This window comes from Parasteatoda tepidariorum, chromosome 1 (assembly GCF_982258835.1).
Source record: "Parasteatoda tepidariorum strain Cologne lab strain chromosome 1, Ptep-v5.0, whole genome shotgun sequence".
Taxonomy (NCBI): Eukaryota; Metazoa; Arthropoda; class Arachnida; order Araneae; family Theridiidae; genus Parasteatoda; species Parasteatoda tepidariorum.
Genome location: NC_141755.1, coordinates 101510660 through 101531842, shown reverse-complemented (window position 1 = coordinate 101531842; position 21183 = coordinate 101510660). Strand labels below are relative to the sequence as shown.

At 28.8% G+C, this 21183-nt stretch overlaps 1 protein-coding gene across 2 annotated transcripts in view; it reads right to left on the bottom strand.

The window, feature by feature from the left end:
- LOC107439585 (dnaJ homolog subfamily C member 2) overlaps positions 1-21183 on the bottom strand; it is a 62339-nt gene that overhangs the window by 25633 nt on the left and 15523 nt on the right. The window contains exons 5-10 of one of the 2 annotated variants that reach the window (XM_043051721.3): positions 9141-9285; positions 8913-8993; positions 6831-6896; positions 5235-5326; positions 447-568; positions 11-79 (exon numbers count right to left, since the gene is read on the bottom strand). In XM_043051721.3, the coding sequence (XP_042907655.2) occupies positions 11-79; positions 447-568; positions 5235-5326; positions 6831-6896; positions 8913-8993; positions 9141-9285 (575 nt within the window). The remainder of the gene's footprint in view (positions 1-10; positions 80-446; positions 569-5234; positions 5327-6830; positions 6897-8912; positions 8994-9140; positions 9286-21183) is intronic. The other variant, XM_087149693.1, reaches the window with a different exon arrangement.

Genomic DNA, 21183 nt, shown 5'->3' with positions numbered 1-21183 from the left:
GAAACCAAACCTTTAGTTTATTTTCTTCTTCCTCCTTTTCTCGCTGCCTTTGTTCAGCTTCAAGAGCTTCCTGTTCCTTCTAAAATGAAATTAAACTATATATATATATATAGATAGATAGATATATATATTTTCATTAAATTAGATGTTCTTAAAATATGTTTTGCGGAGGACTAAGTGCTGTATAAACATTTACCAGTGCACCACAAAAAGGCAGGACAAGTTAAAAATTTTTGTTACAGAAATGCACAAAGCATGCATAAAAGTTTAAAGTTATGGAATATAATTTCTTACAAATGTAAATAGTGAAAAAACATTGTATTATAAAGCTATTTTGTTATCCATTTTACTAAATACTTCTCCTGCAGCCCAGACCAGGCCATCGCAACAAGTTTCTTCCAATGGACTTTATCAGATATTAATACTTAGTTATCTAAATAACTCACTTTTTTCTTTTCTTCCATTTTTAACCTTGCTGCTTCTTCTTTTGCTTTCTTTTGAGCAATTTTACGATTTTTTTCTTCTTCTTTAAACTTCAAAATTCTAGGGTCACAAGTGTAAGCATTGTCTTGTAAGAGGAAAAGAAATCTTATTTATATTAAACAATATTTTTAAAAAAAATAAAATAAAGATAGTATAATAATTTATTTACACTAAATTCATATCAATACTAACTTACTAATTTATGTACAAATAAATTCAACAAAAATCTTTCGCAACCACAATAGTGATAATATAATAAACCAATATTATAAACAAAATTATGAAAATCTATCTGAAGTGGAATTAAGACTTTCAAAAAATAAACCTAGATTAAAACTTACTTTTATCCTACATTGAAAAATTTACTAAGTTATATTTAAAAAACACAAAGCTAAGAATTCACAGTTAAATATTACTTATTTAGAAACAAATACACAATCCTTTATCTATATCTGTTACAAGTGTAGTAAAAACTTGAATAACTTCAAAGATTGAGAGGATAGGCAAACTTCAGATCTATGAAATTTCCTGATACTTGAGTACAGAAAACCTAAATTTTTAACAATACCTTACTTTCTGGGAAAATGTTGTCCTCTAATAAAAACAAAAAATACAGCAATCGATAATAAAATAATTACTATAGAGGACGAAAAACCGAAATTCGGTTCCATAGAAATTATAAAAGATAAACAAATAATGTCAAAAAACTGACATAGCAAAGTGGGAAAAGCGTGCAAGAGAGCATGTAATCACTATTTGTTTTTATTATTCAATACTGAAATTCTTGATATTTTGTATTGCTAAATTTAGAGGGGAAAATAAGCCACCATCAATAAAAAATAAAAGTATTTTTTATTTTTAAAAAAAAAATCTGATCTTTGAAAAATAAAATTATAATAGTTACTCACAAAATTGAAAATGAAACAGCAAAGTTGCAAAAAGTGCATAAGAGAAACAGAAAAAAAAATATCCACCTTGATTTCTACTATTATCCACTTTGATTTCTACTATCAGGAAAGATATAACGAAATTAAAATTGTTTTACTAGAAACACTCATAAAACTTTCTGTATTATCATGTTCAGATTTCTCAAGAGTTAATCTAGGTTGAGTCGGAAATTCTTAGTTGTACTATGTCATAATTTTGATGATTAATTATCAATTAATTTTTTCTTAACACGGTTATTGGACTTAATGCGACGGATTTGCTGAGTTTTTGGCTAACAATCACCAATAATACTTACTACCTAATTTATGCTCTATCATTTTGTTCATGTTCCTTTTCTAATTATTTTAAATTGCTACCCATAATTATCAATTTTGAATAATTAAATCAATGATTCTGGGCGATTCCATGAAAAAGGGGAAAAGCATCGGAAAATTCAAATAAGAATAATGTTATTATTTTGGATTTTTTCTGAATTAGAAAGGTTTGAAGTTTGATAATTTATAAAAAAAAATTTTGAGAATTCAGTTTTTTAGTGTTGGTACCCCATTGAACATTGGCATTTGCTTGTTCTGATTTGGGTGAAGAACATGGTCAGATTCTGAAAATCAGTAAGTTAACATTATCTTCCTTTCAAAATGTTCCAAAGAATAAATATTGTTTATTACACTTAGTAGAAGTATTGTGCAGTGTTAAAATAACTTTTTGTTGTTAAATTCACTTAATTATATAAATTTCAACTAAACATTAATGCCTGTAACGTAAGTTACCAAAAACTAGGAAAAGTTTTTATGTGTAAAAAAAAACATGTGATACAAAAGTAAGAATATTATTTTTTCTATTTAGAGGCTAGCACTAAATAAGTAGCAATAGTTTTGCTTTCAAATATTATTTATTTATTGTTTTGTGCACTATTCAATATATGTAACGTAAGTTACTGAATTGCATGTAATGTAAGTTACCAATGTGAAATGAGTTCATTTCTCTTGAAAATTGGCATATAAACTAAATAAGATGTATCCAGTTACAATAACAAAGTTTAAATAAATTAACACTGCCTTATGATATTAATTTTATTGAAAATCTTTGCATTAAATCATTTTATTGGGTGTTGGCATTCATATGTTTTCAAAGTTGGACGAAATCTCTCTTCAAGCTAATGGTGGCAAGAAGAAAGTACAAGCTTTAAAAGATTATACAAGAAAGTATCTTCTTCATTCAGTTCGAGAAATGTACCAAATGTTTATGGAAAAAAAATCGAGAATGCAAAATTGGAAAACTAAGTCCTTTGAGCTCCGTCCAAAGCATGTCTTGCTTAGTAACAAACCTCCTAGAAATGTTTGTCTTTGTAAGTATCACGAAAACTTCGGATAAGCTGCTGAAACCTTCAGAAAATTCCATAATGTTCCATCTTACGCAATTCTTCAGAAAATTATTTTTATGTTCAGAAAAAACAGATGAGTGCTGGTCTGGAGAATGTGTGCCGGTGGATATCAAAAATGTTCACATCTGGTCAGATGGGCCAGGGAGTCAGTTCAAGAATCGATATATAACTCCGGTCTTACCTGTTTTTGAGATTCATCATGGAAAAATATTGATGTGGAATTATTTTGCCACGTCACACAGCAGGAGTCCTGTTGATGGGACAGGTGGATCTATTAAAGTGTAAGAAATGACGTGTAGTGGAAGTGGAAGAAATGTCGTATTGAAAAGAAAACATATTGCCATCAATGCCTCTGAGTTTGGGGCAGCAACACAAGAGCATTGAACAAAAATAAATATGGTAGAAATCACACCAGAAGATATTAAGAAGCTTCAGAAAAAGTTAATCTGTGTAGTCTATTCTCAAAAGCTCCACAGATTAAAAACATTAAGCGGATCCACCATTTAAAAGTTCAAGAAGGTATACTAGAAGGGTTTTTTAAGTGACAGATCTTGAAAAACAAAATGATGAATCCAAAATAAAAGCTGGAGATTGGTATATGGTTAGATACGAGGAAATGTTATATACTGGTGTGGTAATGTCTGTTGAAGAGCAAGAATTTAAAGTCAATGAAATGGCTGCTGTGGGAATCTATTGGAAATGACCAGGAAAAAGAGATGAAATATTCTACCAGAAAGAAAGCCTGGTGAAAAGAATTGAGCCCCTATACTAGTTAATAACAGAGGACATTATAAGTGTGCATAGTAATGTCTGAATTAAGTGTGTAAATCAAAAGTTTTTTGAGTTTACTTCATGTACACTTTTTCTCCCTTGCACTATACTAATTTGCATTTGTACATTATTGGAGTAAAAATTTGATGCAAAGGGAATTTCGTAACGTAAGTTACTGTAACGTAAGTTACCCATTTAAAAAATCATATTTAATTTAACTTTTGAAATAAAATCTTAAATCTAGGCATAATAAATATTTAAACTTGTCAGTAAAATGATACATATAATCTTAATCAATTAACATTTGTATAAGAACAGAATTTTGCCTTCAAGCATATTGCAAATTTATACCATTCCTTTTTCAGTAACGTAAGTTACCACACTAGTTTTAGATTTTTACACTACTTAAATTGAAAAATATTAATTATTCTAATTAGGTTCCTTTTGGTTTTGATTGTAATTTTAAGAAATCACTTTATTTTAGATTGTATATTAGTATTATTTGTTTGCTTCTAAGCTCTCAGTGCAATAAAGTTTCTGTGAATGTAACGTAAGTTACCATGGAATAGCCCTTCTTCTAATTTTTAACATATTTCACTCTGAATTAGCACCATTTAAAACATAATACTGAACTCGTAACAAAGAATACTTTCTTTTTATGACAAAGGCACTAACTCGTCCAGGAAGGTCATAAAAAATCATTACACTATTATTGACGCCAATAGTGCTTAATTAATTTTGGTAATAGGCACTTTTGCAATTTTAATTAATACCAAATGTACTAATGCAGGTAATATTCAGTAGCTACTAAAACTGCATTAATATTGTGCAGTTTTACTATAGATAATATGGAAAGAGGTGTTTTATAGGTCTTAGAAAGGGATAAGTCTGAATCTGAGTACATATCATGAGTTAGCCTTGAGCAACAACATCATTCCAAAAGATATTGAATAATTAATCATTACTTTGATGGTATGAACTACTAAAAGCCAGTTTAGCTCCAATAAGGCTGTCGTGAACCGGACTCGAATGCCAACAATGGCTGATTAATATGAATTCCGCATCCGGCTTGCACCGACCACAGTGCTGACATAAAATATCTTCAGCGGTAGACAGATCATGGGTTCTCCTAGCCGACAGGCGAATCGTGGGGGTTTTCTTACTCAATGTAATGTAAATATGTGTTAGTTCCACTAAAAAGTCTTCCCCGAAGGCAGATTTCTTCCAATACTTGATTTAGGAGTTCCCTTGTCTTCTGGATTGGGTTAACAATTACAAAACTACAGAGTTGAACATTAGTCGTAAACCCGAAAAATTGGGTTGGCTGTTCAACGACAGTTATAAAATAAAATAAAATTCAATAACGTAAAGCCACCGGCAAGGCCAAAAAATAAATAATGAAAATTATTTTAGCCTTAATGATTGTGTTGGTACAAGATTTTCAATTTTGTACATTTCGTAGAGTTAAGAACTGATTTATTCATTTTTTCACAATTATGGAAAACAGGTCTTCAACTAGAATTCTATGAAGAATATGTAACTTCTAAGGTTTATTCTAGAAGTAAAGAGTTGCAATGCAACAAAATTATATTGTAATTAAAATATCAACCTACACAGGGCTTTTATTTGAAATTAAATAAATTATATTCACCAACTAGTTGTCTTATCCTTGCCATTTCCTCCTTTTTTAACCTCTGACGAGCAGCTTTATTTTGTTTTTCAATCCATTTTCTTTCTTCTCGACTATAAAAAATTCACAATCAAAATTCAAGTAAAGTTTTGATAATAAAAGAACATTTGCCAAACAATATTCATTAGTCTTGAACCATTTTTCTCTCTCTTTGTTATGAAACTTATTAAATGCATAAAATAAATTTTACATTAAAAATTAACAACAAAAAAAAATTAGAAGTGTCTGAGAGGTATCTGGATTTTTATTTAAAACTTTTCATTAGGTTAATAATTTCGAGAATCTATTTATGTGGCTGTGTATGTGCAAAGCTATTAAGTGTCTGAGAATTCTCACTGTATTTTCCTCAGAAATCTAGAAATTTAAAAATATTGAATACTAACATTATCACACCCTGATCTGGAAAGGAAACACTTTTACTACGTAATAGTCAGAAATAGGGAAGTTTTCCAAATGTGGGAACATAATTTTAAGTTCTGGCAAAACAATTAGGTTTAAATTTAATTCAAAGTAAAAATGTTTGTGCCAAATTATAATTCTGAACAGTAACTTGAATAAACATAAATTATTGTAAAAATTTTTGATGACTATACAAAATTATTTTTCTAACCAAGAGTAAATTTTGGACATTACTAATGTTAACTGAGACAAGGCAACACTAAAAAAAAAAAAAAAATTTTTAAATAGTTTCTATATGCCTAAAAATAAAGTAAAAATAAGAGCAAATAGGAAAGTAAATTAACAAAATCATTCATGAAAGACAACAATAAATAAGTCATACTGCTTTGTGATTACGGAGTAAGGCACTTTTTTATCCAATAATTTTTCAAGTTTTTTCTTATGTTTCTGTCACAAAATGCCATTCTCTCACACGAGAATTTTAGGAATAGTTAAAATATGCTACATATGCACTGCAGATAGTTTTTCTCATAAATGCATAAAGATAGTCCAAAAATTCAATGTAAAAAATTTGTTTTATTTAAGTAGAAAATATGATATAGTTCCTTCACCAGGAGTTGGCACTTAGCTCCGCCTTCATCATGTGATATCCGCTATTTCGCTATCTTTGGGAGAAGGATGTGAACAGTCCTGAACAAGGTTGCTATTCAGCGACCGCATAAAAAAAAAAAAATTTATTTTGCAATCTTCATGGGCATTTTTTTTTAACATTAAATTTTTCATAAATTTGATGACATTTCTCTCTTTTGAGTGAATAGTCTGTCCTTTTTGAGAAATTTATTTACTGTTTGTATTTGTTGCGCATTAAGGGTTGTTTCAATTTGAGGCGCAGAGATATTTCTCCTCTTACTCTGGAGCTGAAAAGAACTCTTCGTTCGATGAGGTGGAGCCAAGTGCGAACTCCTGTTGAACGAACTATATGTACAAAGAGAAATGACTACTTGGACTTAACACAGTTATCAATGGACTTCCGAATTAGCGACTGTTAGTCATTTTTTTTACATAATTTGAAAAGTGCCCAGTGCTGCCAGTGTGTATGGAATAAGCATTAATATTAAATAAAAATTAATATTTTAGTCAAAAATTATTATTATTCACTTTTCTCCTTTTTCTTTCTCCTCTTCATCCAAGTAAGAATATTCTCTCCAGGACTCAAAGTCATACCTTCAGATATACATGAAACAGAAAATATATATCTATGAAATATAGGACAATATTCTCAAGAACATTATTCCTGATAGCATACATGCCAACATTGGGGAAATAAAATAACAGAGATTTAACAATTTCTATTCTTCAAGTAAAGTTTTGAAACATTAAGCATAATCATTAACTCAAAAAGAGAAATTCGAAATCTAAGCACTTACATTTAGTGAAACAAAATATATATATATATAAATCTTAATCCATAGAAGACTTATTTAAACCATTATTTATAATTACTTAAACTATAAACACTCAACATACTCCAGTACTGGAAATAGCACCATCTGTTAAAGAATAAGAGATGTATTTTTTGCCATCAATGGATATCTTATCACCAATTTTTTTATTATATTTTTAAAATTTCTTCAACAAATACGGAGAAATTTGAGAACATATGGGTAAACAGGAGATAGTCGTAAAACACATGAGTCTTTGCTAAAAAACAGGAGACTTGGCAGGTAAGTGATAGGAAAAAAAGTAAGGAAAAATGTATAACAGCATTATGTTTTTCCAAAAATCTTTTCTTGCACAGGTAACGTTCAAATAATATTTTTTAGTGTTTTCAGAAAAGACGAAGGCGCATATTTTTTCAATCAGGCTTTTGAGTACAGATAAAATTTTTTAGCGAAAGGATAGAGTAACATATTACCGTCATACCTTGGGACATTGACAGCTTTTGAAAAACCAAACTGCAACATTGGCATCATTATTGTTTCTCGTTACTTAGCCAATTTATATAACATCACAGCAAAATATTCAAAGCACGATTTGGTTAGAAAAGAAAACTTCATGACCTAAAATTAGTTTTTGCTTTAATTTTCTTAATATAAACTTAAAAGTCAATTGAACTAAGTTTATTTGGTTATGCAGAGTGGGGCAATGAATCAGAAAATTTGAAAACAGTGGTTTGGTTAGAGCAAGGAGAACTTTGCCTATGTTTTAAAATTTTTTTGCCATTTTAAATTCACGACTACAACTAGCATATTTTTCTGCGAGATTTAAATTGACCATATTTTGATTTCATAAGGTGATTTTACTTTGATACAGAAAAGCACCAAGAGACAAGTCCCAAGGAATAACATAATATAATTTGTCCAAATATAAAACTTTCACCCAAAGCATAAAGAAAGTTTCAAGATGTTGACGCTATAAAAAGAAGTCACATAATAGTTTAATTTCTACTTGAAAGACTGACAAGTCTTTATATATGAATCCTTAGAAAAAACATGTAACAGCATGAAAAGTATTTTGTATTTAAATGCTGTCTTTAGATTATGAATCAAAATATTATCATTCAAGTTAAAAATTACGATGCAAAAAGTACCACAGTCTGCCCTGTACAGGATGTATCACTACCACACTGAAAAACTTCTAGGTAAGGCACATAATGATTCAGAATTGTCTAACAACCCACGGCTAGAAATGTTATTGTATGTCGTTAGGAGTGCTTCCCTATTATGAACTAGTTCCATACATATCTTTGATATTCATTTATCTAAATTATCTTAGTTTCATGTTTTCTAATAATTATTGTCGAAAATGGCATTTAAATTGGTCCACGTCCAGTATTGGGTTTTAAATTCTAATTTAAAGATTTGGCAAGTTTGTAAAATTAGGCGCCATATCTTTAAATCAAGATCTAATACTGAATTAATTGGAAAGCCATTTTCAATAATAATTTTTAGAAAGCATATAACTAACATAATAAATAAAAATACTTCTTTGCAGGCGCACGTAAAAACAGCACAGTTATAGGAAAGCTCTCCTAGCGTTGTGCAAGGATTCCAGTCTGGTTCTTATGCAATTCTTAATTAAATGCCCTTAGAAGTTTGTTGGTGTGGTAGTGAATCACTTTGTTTAAAGGATCCAAAACTCTAACGATGGAGCATCCACATTGAACAGTTGACTTGCTACTTGTGATACCACAATATAAATAAGAAAGTTAAATAAAAGTTTCTAAAAGTAAATACATACCAAAAGCTGTAAAATGTATCAACTTCCTCAAATGTAGATTTTTTATTTCCAATTGCTGGAACAGGTTGTTTTATTGACCATCTGCAAAGATTTATAATAAAATACTAAACGTTACATAATAACAAAATACACATTAAGTATGCAAACAAGTAAGGAAGGACTCCATTATACTTCCAGCATGCAGATTCTCATAATATAGTTTAAAATAGTTCCACTATTTTCAAATACCTGGAGTTTGCTTCAAAAATTGGTCGAAACACTTCAAAAAAGTTTTCTTTTGAAAAGTTGTTGACAGAAGGTACTGAGTCATCAAATTCAGGGTCTACGCTGTCGTAAGACTGTCGCTTTATTGGATTGCCTAAGATTTCATAAGCTGAAATACAAGACAGAATTATACTACTTGATGCAACTAATTTATAAAAGGGTGTAAAAAAATGCCAATATAAGATAACAAGAACTAAGAGTAATGGTCGTTTATACAATTGCATACAAAAAAAGATTCCAAGCTGCATTATTATTAGAAAACAAACAAATGATAATAAACAAAAGACTAAACTTTATGTGTCAAAACTAGTTAAGAAAAAGCGCTACTAAAATTAAACAGGTCACTTTTTAATATTGAGTAAAGTTATGTGAATAAATAAAGTAAATTATTTGTCTATATAACAATATAGACAAATCATTTACAATATTTGCATGGCGTACAGATGATAAATATCTGTGCATGTTTGTATGCTATGATCAGATTTTGTCCAAAAATCTAGAATAAGTTTTTTTTTTTTTTTGTACCAGAATTGAAGTATCCTGAATTAAAAAAGGCTGTGTGTCGAATTATTTCAATATTCGGAACGTAATTATGTGAATCATTTTATTCCACTTTAAAATTCGCGAAAGCCAAACACCGATCAGTATTAACTAACCAGCTATTCAAAGAATTACTGAGAAGTGCTGTCACCAATTATTCACCAAATTTTAAAGAATTATCAAGAGAAGTAAAATAAATGTGCTTAATTTTTAATATTTAAATTCAATGCACATATTTTGTACTTTTATTTATATGCTTTCAATGAAATTTCTGTACATAATATAATATCTGTAATTTTTTTTTATACCTTTAAAATACATATTTAATTGTGGCTCACGAAAAACTTCAAAATTTGAAGGAGCTTGGCCACCCCTGATATATACAACATTGAGCCGCAATGGCTCAGGGGATAGAGCCTTCGCCTTTCAATGTGGCGAAACAGGTTCGAACCCCAGTTGATACGAATTCTGCATCAGGCTTGCCCCGACCACAGTGCTGCCGTGAAATATCTTCAGTGGTAGACGGATCATGGGTCAGAGTCCCCTTGCCGTCAGGCTAACCGTGGGAGGTTGTCGCCGTCTTCCAGGAATTCCCTTGTCTCCTGGATTGGGTTCAAAATAACAAGGCTACGGAGTTGAACATTAGTAGTCGTAAACCCATAAAATTGGATCAGCTGTTCAACTACGGTTATAAAATAAAATACAAATACACTGGTGTACATATAAAAATAATATGCACTGGTATTTGGGTGGCAATTGATATTTTGTCTCTTCTGTAGGTAAGGAAAAATGTGTGATAGGTTTACCTATGATTTAGTTGTATTTATTATCAAAGAAACCATTAGATATTACTGTCTCATTTTATTTTGTTAAAGACATTGATTTCAACCATTTTATTCCAGTTTCTATGAAACAATTTGTAAAAGGCATCACAAGTGATACACAAACAAAATCAACAAGTTCTCTTTATAGTTGCTATGTGGACCAGCAAATTGGACTTTTTTGGGTGAATCAATTTTGATGTATTCCCCTCATTTATTCTTTTTAGATCTATGATGACCTAACAACATGAAGGAAAAAAATTATTCTCCTATAGATTAAACAAGCCTTTGTTTTATTTCATGCAAAAAAAAAAAAAAAAAAAAACTAATTCTATCCTCGATAATTAAAAATATATATATAGTTTACAAATAGAAATTCAAAAATATACTCCAAGACAATAGCTAAATAAAGTCTTTGTTTCGAAAGATATGCATGACCAGGGGTCTGTCCAGACATTTTGTGAAAGGTCCTGTTTTTGTAAAATTGTGTAAAAACTATTCATAATTTGTGAATATAAAATAAGCGTTAAGTTACATTCTTTCAACCAGGGTCCTGCTTTTGTGAATTTGCGAAAACAGGGTCCTATTATTACAAAAACCTTTCAAGAAGTTTTTAAATTGTAAATAGATACAAGACTCAGCTCAACAATTGCTGCTACTAAATTAGAGATGCAACATACAAATATTTGGTATCTAGCCTATACTGCTCAACACAGAATTTTCATTTCGGAGGAATAATGGAAACAACTTAGTAATGTATCACTTTTAATGTGAAACAATTCTTAAATTTATAATATTTTATTTAAAAAATTGCCAGAAATTAATTTTTATTTACATAATATTCCATTAATTAAGTTCATGAATAAATATAAATTGATCAATTATTTATTCACAAAAAAAAATTATGATTTAATATTAATAAGAATGCGAACACAATGTTTGTAAAAGTAGAAATATTTTCTTAGAATACTATGTTTGGAATTTAAATGTAGGGAAACTTAGTTTGCCTCGAACCGTCTTTCTCACCCCCTGGAAGGGTTTATTCGATTAACAAAACAATAATGAAGCTAAACAAATTTGTGAAGGGTCCGATTAAAAGATAAATTATTTTGTGACGGGTCTGTTTTTATGAAAAGATATTTTGTGAAGGGTCTGTTAACGAACTCAAATTTCTTCTAAACAGACCCCTGACGACAAAGAATGATTTCAACACTATGCACCGATTTCTCTTCCATAGCACAACAAATACTCCAAAAATTATAGAGAGGACATGTAATTTTCTTGTGAGGGAAAAAAATGTAACATCAGCAGATTTAAATAGACAGAATAGAATCAAACTTAAAAATCTTTTTTACCCATGTAATTACAGTGCAAGGAAAATAAACTAATTCTGAGTACCAAATTGGATAGTTTTTTTTCTTCTTATTGCAAGTGTTATATCACTCTTAATTAAAAGCCCTGATAGCTCAAATATAACTCTTTCCTTGCTTTAAAATCATTTGTTTAGTCTATCAATTCAGAGAATCTTGATAAATATGCACATTAATAGATACTTAAAGAGGTAGAGAATTTATCGGCTTATCATCTTCATTTTTTTTTCAAACTTGATTTTTTTCTATAATTTTTTAAAATTAATTTTATAATTAAAAATGATTTTATTTCACATATAATTTTTCAGTTTTTGAAAATTTGAATGTTTTAAATAATCAATATAATTTTAAATAGGTATAGGTATTCTTATAGGCTCATAGTAAAAAAGGAAATTTGGAAGTTCTGTGTTTTAAGGACCAGTAGTTTCCCAAGACAAACAGAATCACTGAGGATACTTACTAAGCAATAATTATAACACAAATATTTCAACATAATATCAAAATTTAGAGCTACAGTTTGTGAAATCGGGTTGGAAAGATATTCAAACTGAAAGCACAAAAAATAAGCACCTTATAAGTACTCAAAAATACTTTTAAGCACTTTCTTATGATAAAAAAAATCAATAAAATTTTTATAATAAAAATTGCCTTCCCCATGTTGAAAGAACATGAGTGAATGTACAGTCCGCAAAAAAAAAAAAAAAATATCACTCCGAATAACTTTTGTTCTAATGATCAGATTTTCATGAACTAAGTGTCAATCTTAATGGTTCCTGGGGGTGACCTCAAATATGCTATTTAATAAGTGTTAACTATTAATTAAGTTACAGTTACGAAATCAGACACAAAAACGTACTTTCTCTGAATAAACATATATATATATTTTTTACATATTTGGAATCTAGACACTTGAATTAGGGGGGGGGGTAGACAAAATTTAAAAAAAATTGTATCATAAATTGGGTCGCAATAAAGCTTTAGATATTTGGCGATAGTCCGGAAAACCGCCAAAAAAAGTCGCCTGCGCAAATAAATATTTTAAGATAACCCATTGACTAATTCAAAAGAGGAAAGCTCAATTTTACTAGGTTGCTAGGCAACCAATGACTGTAAAAAAATTGAAATAATGTCCTGTGATTGCTCGGAGAGGTTCAATTAATTGTTAATAGAAAATATCTCAAAGTTTCTAGGCAATCGACAATTTTTGAGCTGATTTCTGTCTAAAAGCAAAATTTTTTATTTTAATCTCCTTTTAAAAGAAAATTTGAATCGATTTATAAATTATTTATAATTTTATAAGTTTTCAGGATTTAAATACATGAACTGTTTGTCTGATATTATTTAGATTATGTTGTTTTTGCTATTCGAGGATTTCATACTAGAATCAAACTAACATAACTTATTATAGCTATATACAAAATTTTAGGGATAATCATTTTTACAGCTTTAATCGAGTCTTCTAGGCAAAAAAGTTTGAAGAAAAAAGAAGTGCTTCAAAAATTAAATGTAGATTGTATAGTTATTCTAATGCACATTCACAAGGTTTTCTATAATTTACGATATATCTTTTTTCTATAACTTAAGGAATTGCTGAATGTTTAGTGGCATTTTAAAAACATTGAAATATGTTATGTTTAAGAATAAGATATTGAAATAAAATGTTGCATATTGTATGATTCATTGTTTAAAGAATCGCTTCATTATGCTAGATATTTAGGTTACATGGTTTTCTTTGGATAAGGATGATTAGCAAATAGCATTCTCATGTTTTGATACATTCTGAAACTTACGTTCGCAAATTCACCATAAAATGTCGCACAGCATATTCTTCAATTACGATAAGCTATTTATTACAGATTTACCACCAAATACTGCTACTATGATTACTTTTGTTTTCTTATATATATACCTGATACTCTCTTTCTAAACAGAGCTCGTATGATCCTTAAGATAATGAAATGGGGGCACAAAAACTTAAAAGATAAAATATTTAATTTCATTAATTCAAAATATCTGGTCTCAAAATTGTAATTTTTAAGTTAAATATAACTTTTACAATATTGATGCTTTTACATTTTTAAAGACCACATGAATTCTGTTAAAATATTAAAATGCATATGTTTACTTTAACGAGTGTAAAATCCTTATCAAAATAATGATCAAGACCCATATGTAAAACAGTATAATTGACGATAAAAACTCAACTGGCTTCAAAATATATGAAGAGGGAAGTAAAAGTCGACATGTTTCGAGCGTTCAAATACAATTGCCCATTCTCAAGACTTGTCAGGCTCGAATAACTTGATTTTCATTAATGGATGCTCAAAACATGTCTATTTTTATTATTATCTATTAGTTTTTTAAATCAATAAAGTTTTTATATTTTCGATTCAGTTACTTGGGATTATCCATTTAGTTACACAACATATTAAATTATTTCACTCGATATTAAAATAAGTTTTACATCAGATATCGGCACAGGTTCTTATATTGAAAAAAATAATAATTCACTACTTTGTAAAAAAATCAATGCAGTACAATTTTTTTTCTTTGCTGAAAGCCTAAACATTTTAATTTAAGGACATGCAGTTATAGTATAATAGTAAACGGGGCTTCCATCGCATATCCTTAACCTTAATACCGCTATCATTAAATAAATGGAATAAGCTTAGATAAATAATAAAAGTTAATTTTTTCCTCACTTTAATTTTCAAGGAATAAAGTTGTTTCGATCAGATTTCATTCTGGAAATAGTGAAAATATTGAGTAGGTCCTTTGGAGCAACATCATCCTCTTTTGACGAAATATAGGAAAAATTAGTTTTCACAGTTTCTGAAAAAAGTATGTTAGCCTTCTTGCAATGTTTTTTTCTTTCTTTTAATTTATTAAAATAAGTTCGGAAATTGCGTATTTTTTATAGCATTTTTTTAAAAATCAAATGACTAAAATTGGCACGGCTTCGGTATCTTTTTACAAATTTCAATTTTTAGCTTTCCTGCTAAACAAAATAAGGCATTTTCCTGATAACAAATTATACTACAATAATATCTTGGGAATCGTGTTAAAGAAAAAAACTAAACAAAATAGCTTAGTATATTATCAGGAAAAAAATCTACTTGGTATCATAAAGAAAGAGTAAAAGATATAATGAAATAATTAGTGAATCATACGTGGTCAGATAATTAAAAATTTAATTTTACAACTAAATTTAATTTTAGGAGGACATTTAAGATACCGAGATATTTTAAGATGCTTAAAAATTTTGGCTACGTATTCGACAGCTTTTTATGTTCGGTATCTTTATACTCTTTGTAGTGACTTATAAAACATCAACACTATTTTAAATAATCTATGTGGAAGTCACAAGAAACAAAAAAAAAAAAAAAAAAAAACAAAAAAAAAAAAAAAAAGACAATCAATTATTTATATTCCTTTTTCGAAAAAATAGCATGCTTAGTAAAATAATCAGCTGTTTTGCATTAAATAATTTTAAACAGCGGAATGTTTTTAATTTCTTAACAAGGTTTTATTCTTAGCTAGGAGAAAATAATTCTTTTAAAAAAAACTTGACTATAATTTAAAAAGGAACTTTACTTTAAAGAAAACCTAAATTAAAGTATTAAAAAAATTGATTAGTATATTAATAAAGAAATAATAAATGTAAAAGGGTAAAGAATAGGATTTTTAAAAATGTTAAAATTTAATTAAATAGCTGGTAAAATAATTCTGCAAAACACTTCCGGAAATTTCTTTTAAGATTAGAAGATATAGGGTAAACCAACCAGTGAAGGAACCTTTCATAGATATTTTTTAAAAATAAGATTTTAAGCGTTTTAATTTAGATTGATTGCTAACAGTAGCTTACTACCTAACAATAGGAAGTCATCTAACAATGCATTGAGCTACCTGGTCTTAGAGTCTTCTCTGAAAAAAGCTTTGAAATTGTTAGTATCTGTTCAACGCCTTGTTACATTGACAAAATTATAAAGTCAGTGTTCGTAGTTATTCGTTTAAAGTACAATTAATTGCATATAATAATGCTTTTTTTTTCTCATTGTGAAAAAGAGAATTCAAAATATGGTTATTGAAGTTAAATTTTATTTGCTTTAAGCATCATAACATAAGCAAGTACTGAGATTAGGGGGTGTTTATTAACTGGATTACCAAACGATGAAACACCAATGAATAAACAAGTGCTCCTTTACTGGGATTTTTTCAAGTTAATGAAAATAAAAGAAAATTTTTAATTTTCTTGTACCTTTAGTCATATTATCTAATATATATAATTCTCTTAAGTGGCTCCCAAATTTTGGCTGTCTTTCTTTTCCGCTGGTGGCAACAGTTTTCATATTTAAAGAAGTACTTTGTACAACTAAATAAGATTCTTTTCACAACACTTAAATATTTACTTTATTTTTTTCATACATACAGAGAACAGTCTGCAAAGAATTCTGTTACGTTAAAAAACATTTCGCTAAAAAAATAACGAATTCTAAAATAAATACAAATAAACAACTTAAAAAATAAAAATGCTGTTGCCAGCCATAGGATTTCTCGAAAGTTAACTTAGCAACATAAATCAAAATGACATAGAAGCGCAACTAGATCAAAATTATGACACCTGAGCGCTTGACGTAACAAATCCTTCAATTCTATAAGTGTTGTATCGCCAAATGCCCAGATTAACAATTGTGTTTTTAAAGAAATTCTATAAAAAGTTTTAAATAAAAAAACTTCTATCCAGCTACTTCTACAACTGCTTCTTGAAGAATTTGGCTCATTGATTAAAAATATTGTTTTAATTTTACAGTACTAACTTTACTTCTACTAACATTATTGCTATGACCCTCTTTCATTACATTTTACAACTTCATGCTAAATTTGAGGACTTTAAGTTGTTTTGTGGTTGAATACTGACATTTAGAAATGGGTACTTAAAAAAAAAAAATATTTAGAGGTTAAGAGTTGCCTCAGAAAAATTTGAATTGCTGACACTGAATTTAATAATGGAAACAATCGTTTTTGTGAAAAATTGAATTGAATTGCTGACATCAAAACTAAAAATATTGTGTTTCAACTTAACAATACTACCTTAATTTTTACTTACATAATTACTATGATCATATTTTTTAATATATATATATATATATATATACACACACATATATATATATATGCATTTTACAACTTCATATTAAGCTTCTGTTGTGTATCTGAATACTGACATTTAGAACAAAATTAAGGTTTAGAATTGCCTCGGAGAAATTTGAATTGTTAACAATGACTTAAACAAAAAGTTTTATCTTAACTGACAAATACTATATTATAATTTTAACTTTTTCTATGACTATACTCATTTTCTTACTCTTTTCTTTACTTTTTATACATTTTATATTTTTGTGATAAAATAAAAAACTTATAGTTGTTCTGCTTCTGAACACTGATGAAAACACAAAATGATGGGCTTCATCAACAATCAAAAATATATACATTTATTTTACAAATATCATATTATTAGGGTGGCGCCCTTCAGAGAATTAAAAATACAAAATTATCTTCATCGAAGCCGATGCTTTACATCCGGCGTTCAGTGGCAAACTACTATTTCATATTGTTTTACAGCACATGGCTTTAGCCCTCTGGAGGGAAAGACTTTAAAACAAAACCTACAACAGTTACTTTTCTCAACAACTGAAATTTAGAATAGCGTGATTAAGCAAAATATGCGAACTGTTTGCAATTTCAAATTAATATTGAAATGGACAGGTTTAGAATTTTCTACAGTGAAAAGTTTTTGGAACTTCAGTATTCAAAAAAGTATACGAAAGCTAGAGGTTAAAAACGTATCCAATGAGCGAGCATTGGATTGCAAAGCAATCCGAAATGAACTGCGAAAGCAGTTCGGGGGTTGGCGAGCGCCAGCGAGCAGGGGGCGAAGCCTCCTAGTACATCCAAATTATGTTAAAAATACAAAAAACAACTTCTAACCAGTGAAGGAACAGGCATGTTCCTTCACTGGGAATAGATTTCCCAGAGAATGAACAGTATGTGTGAAATATGATTTCACATGGATAATTAGTAGTTCTGCGATATAGAGGACACCTAAAATTCAGTTAAATGTTGTATGAATAGTTCCTATAACAATTTCATTTCAAAGTGCAAATTTAATTGCTAAATTTATTTAAAGAATTATAATAATAATTTATTTATTACTTATCTTTATAAATGTTGTGATTAGTTATTATATCATACCTTAGACACCTTAATAAACTATGTTTACTGACTAAATATAACAGCTAAATATAATAATAAAAGCTTGAATAGAAAATTTCTTTGCAGGCTTTTGTGCCAATAATTAGCTAAATTATTATCTTATTACGGTCTTTAACGTTCTTGCGGGAACTGGTAGGAAAAATCCATTTAAAGACAATCATCCAGGTGAAGTTTTTTTTAAGGCGACATCCACCGATAACTCAGTGCAATGCGAAGATAATTTCAAAAGGCAAAACTTCCCTTAGAGAATAATATTCGAAATACTGGTTTTAAGAACTTAAGAAGAATCTTTAGGAGGGAAATAGCCCTGGCATCCTTTAAAAAAGTGATTGCACTTACAATGCGAACGTTGCCATGTGTTGAATACTGCCCTTAAACGGGAAAAATCTTTGACCCTAAAAATTATGAGGATTTATATTCTAAAGTACCTAGGAAAGGAAAAGTACCTCCATTGGTAATTTTTCCTTACTGAAGAATTCTTTGAGATATTACAGAATCAGTTCCTGCTGCATATTTCATTGGAAAAAGCGATTCACGAAATTAAATGATGAGGGCAGCAACATTTTACTAATATATTGCAAATGTTTATACCCATGGCCAATTAAAAAATGCTATCAAATTTTCTATTTTGCTTCTTCTGGATAAGTATAAATCTCATATCAATTTGAAACTGAGCAAGTTTTGATCATCAAAACAAATTTTCTGGTTTAGTTTTCTACCTAACTCATGGAAATCTCCCGTTAGATATTGAAAACAAAAGAATTGTAAAACAATACGTCGAGAAAATTTTACATCCATTTTTAAATAAGATTTTGAGGCATCTACTGAATGAAGTTAAAATGCTTTTAAGAAATGTGATATTTTTCAATTCGATGTAGAAAACGTTGACTTTAACAAATTCATGCAAAACAGACACCAAGAGTCAATGAGCAAGACAGCTTACCAACAAAACACATGCTTCGAGAGTAACAATGCACTATTTCTTCAGAAGCTTGAGAAGGAAATCTCACAAATTATGTTGCAAATTTTTAAAGGAACATTGACAGAAAAGTTTAATCTACCAAATATCCAATAGCCTGTGCTTTTCTCAATATGGAAAAATTTATTTCACAAAGAATATTTGATAAATCAAATTTTGGCGATGAAGCGGATACAACTAACATTGATAATGAAAGTATGAAAACTGATTTTGAGATAAGTCCTTTTGAGGCATTGTTAGTAGCAAAAACAATTGGTTCCATAAGTAAATGGTAAGTACTGCTGAAGACCCACTAGATAATAAGTCAATGACAGATGGATTTTACTCAAACTTCGAAACTCCTTCTTCTCATTTATTATCCAGTGAGGAATTCTAGAAATGGTACTGGAAAATCAAAAGAAATTTCGAAGATACATTTACATTTGCCAAAAATTTGGAAAAAAGAGGAAGGTTAAATCAAAAGAAAAGGAAACAAATACTTTTTTGCATTAACTTCAGAAAAAGAGCGAAAATTTAAAGAAATTGAAAGAGCTGAAAAAAAAAGAAGTCAAAGCAGAAAGTAAAGTATGACGAAGGGAAAAAAATACTTAAAAAGATTAAAAAAAAAGATTAAAAAATATGGGGAAAAGAGTAAACAAAAAAGTGATCTAATTATAATAATAATAAAAACATCATCGGAATACACAATGATAAACATTCATAATTTAGAACAGACTATTAAACTGTGAGAAAAAAAAGGAAATTTTTTTTTTTTTAAATCATGTAATCAAACATATTTTACTTTCCATTCCATGACTGAAAAAAAGTAACATTTTCCAGATTAACTGTGGTTATATATCGTAATTCCAAGAAAAATCTTGTTTTTAGACATTTGTGTAGCCTATGGATTCCTAACGAGCATCAAACATTCTCAAAATTAAGTGTTCATTCACTGGAAAATTTAGTGTTAATTCACTGGTAAGAACTGTTCCTACACTTGGTTATCTTACTGCTTATCTTATTGAGAAAAAAAAATTAAAAAATAAAAAATAATCACATTAAATAAGCACAATCTGTTGTATAATCATATTCTATCAGAAGCACGCTTTTATAAAACTCGACATTCGTTGAATAAAATGTTTTTATTCAATAAAATGTTTCATTCAAATTTCTTTACTAAATTGCAAATAGAATTTTAGACGACTAAAAAAGAAACATTGTATTTTATAGCTTAAAAAAAAATAAAAAGATTAGCAAATGATCATTAGCGAAAAAATTATGAATGAAATTTTACGCTGCGGGCGAAGTCAAGTTCCTAAGTTTAACACATTTTAATATTAATCGCCCCATTTAATCATTTCTTCATTGTCGCCAAATTATTTTTTTTAAAAATAATTAATTTCAATTTTTCTCATCTTCTAATAAATAAAAACAGTTGAAACTTTAGATTTTTCAATTGAAAAATATGTAGATTAATATGGTATAAAAATATATAATTCAACGTTTTTTTTATCCTCAATTTAATTAAAAAATAAAAAATAATAAATTATTAAAAATTGTTTTTTTCATGAAATTATTTTTGGGTAAATGAGTTTTATGAATGGGTGCAATTTTTTTTAATTGCTTCATTAGTTTTTAAAATATGACTGAAAACGCAAAAAGTGAAATTAACATTAAGGGGTCCAAATCTTGAATCACTCTCCCGACCAAACTATGGGGACCACATTTCCCAGATTGCGGCTACCCCCTATATTTTGAAGATAAGGAATCCAAATATGCAAAAAAAAATGTTCATTCAGAGAAAGTACGTTTTTGTGTCTGATTTCGTAACTTAATTGACAGTGAGCACTAATTAATTATAGCATATTTGAGGTCACCCCCAGGAGCCATTAAGATTAACACTTAGTTCTTGAAAATCCGATCATTAGAACGAAAGTTATTCAGGGTGATATCTTTTTTTTTTTTGCTGACTGTACATAATATTAAGAAAATACAAAAACACTTTCAAAGACTTTACATAATCATGTTGAAATAATTCATTTCTG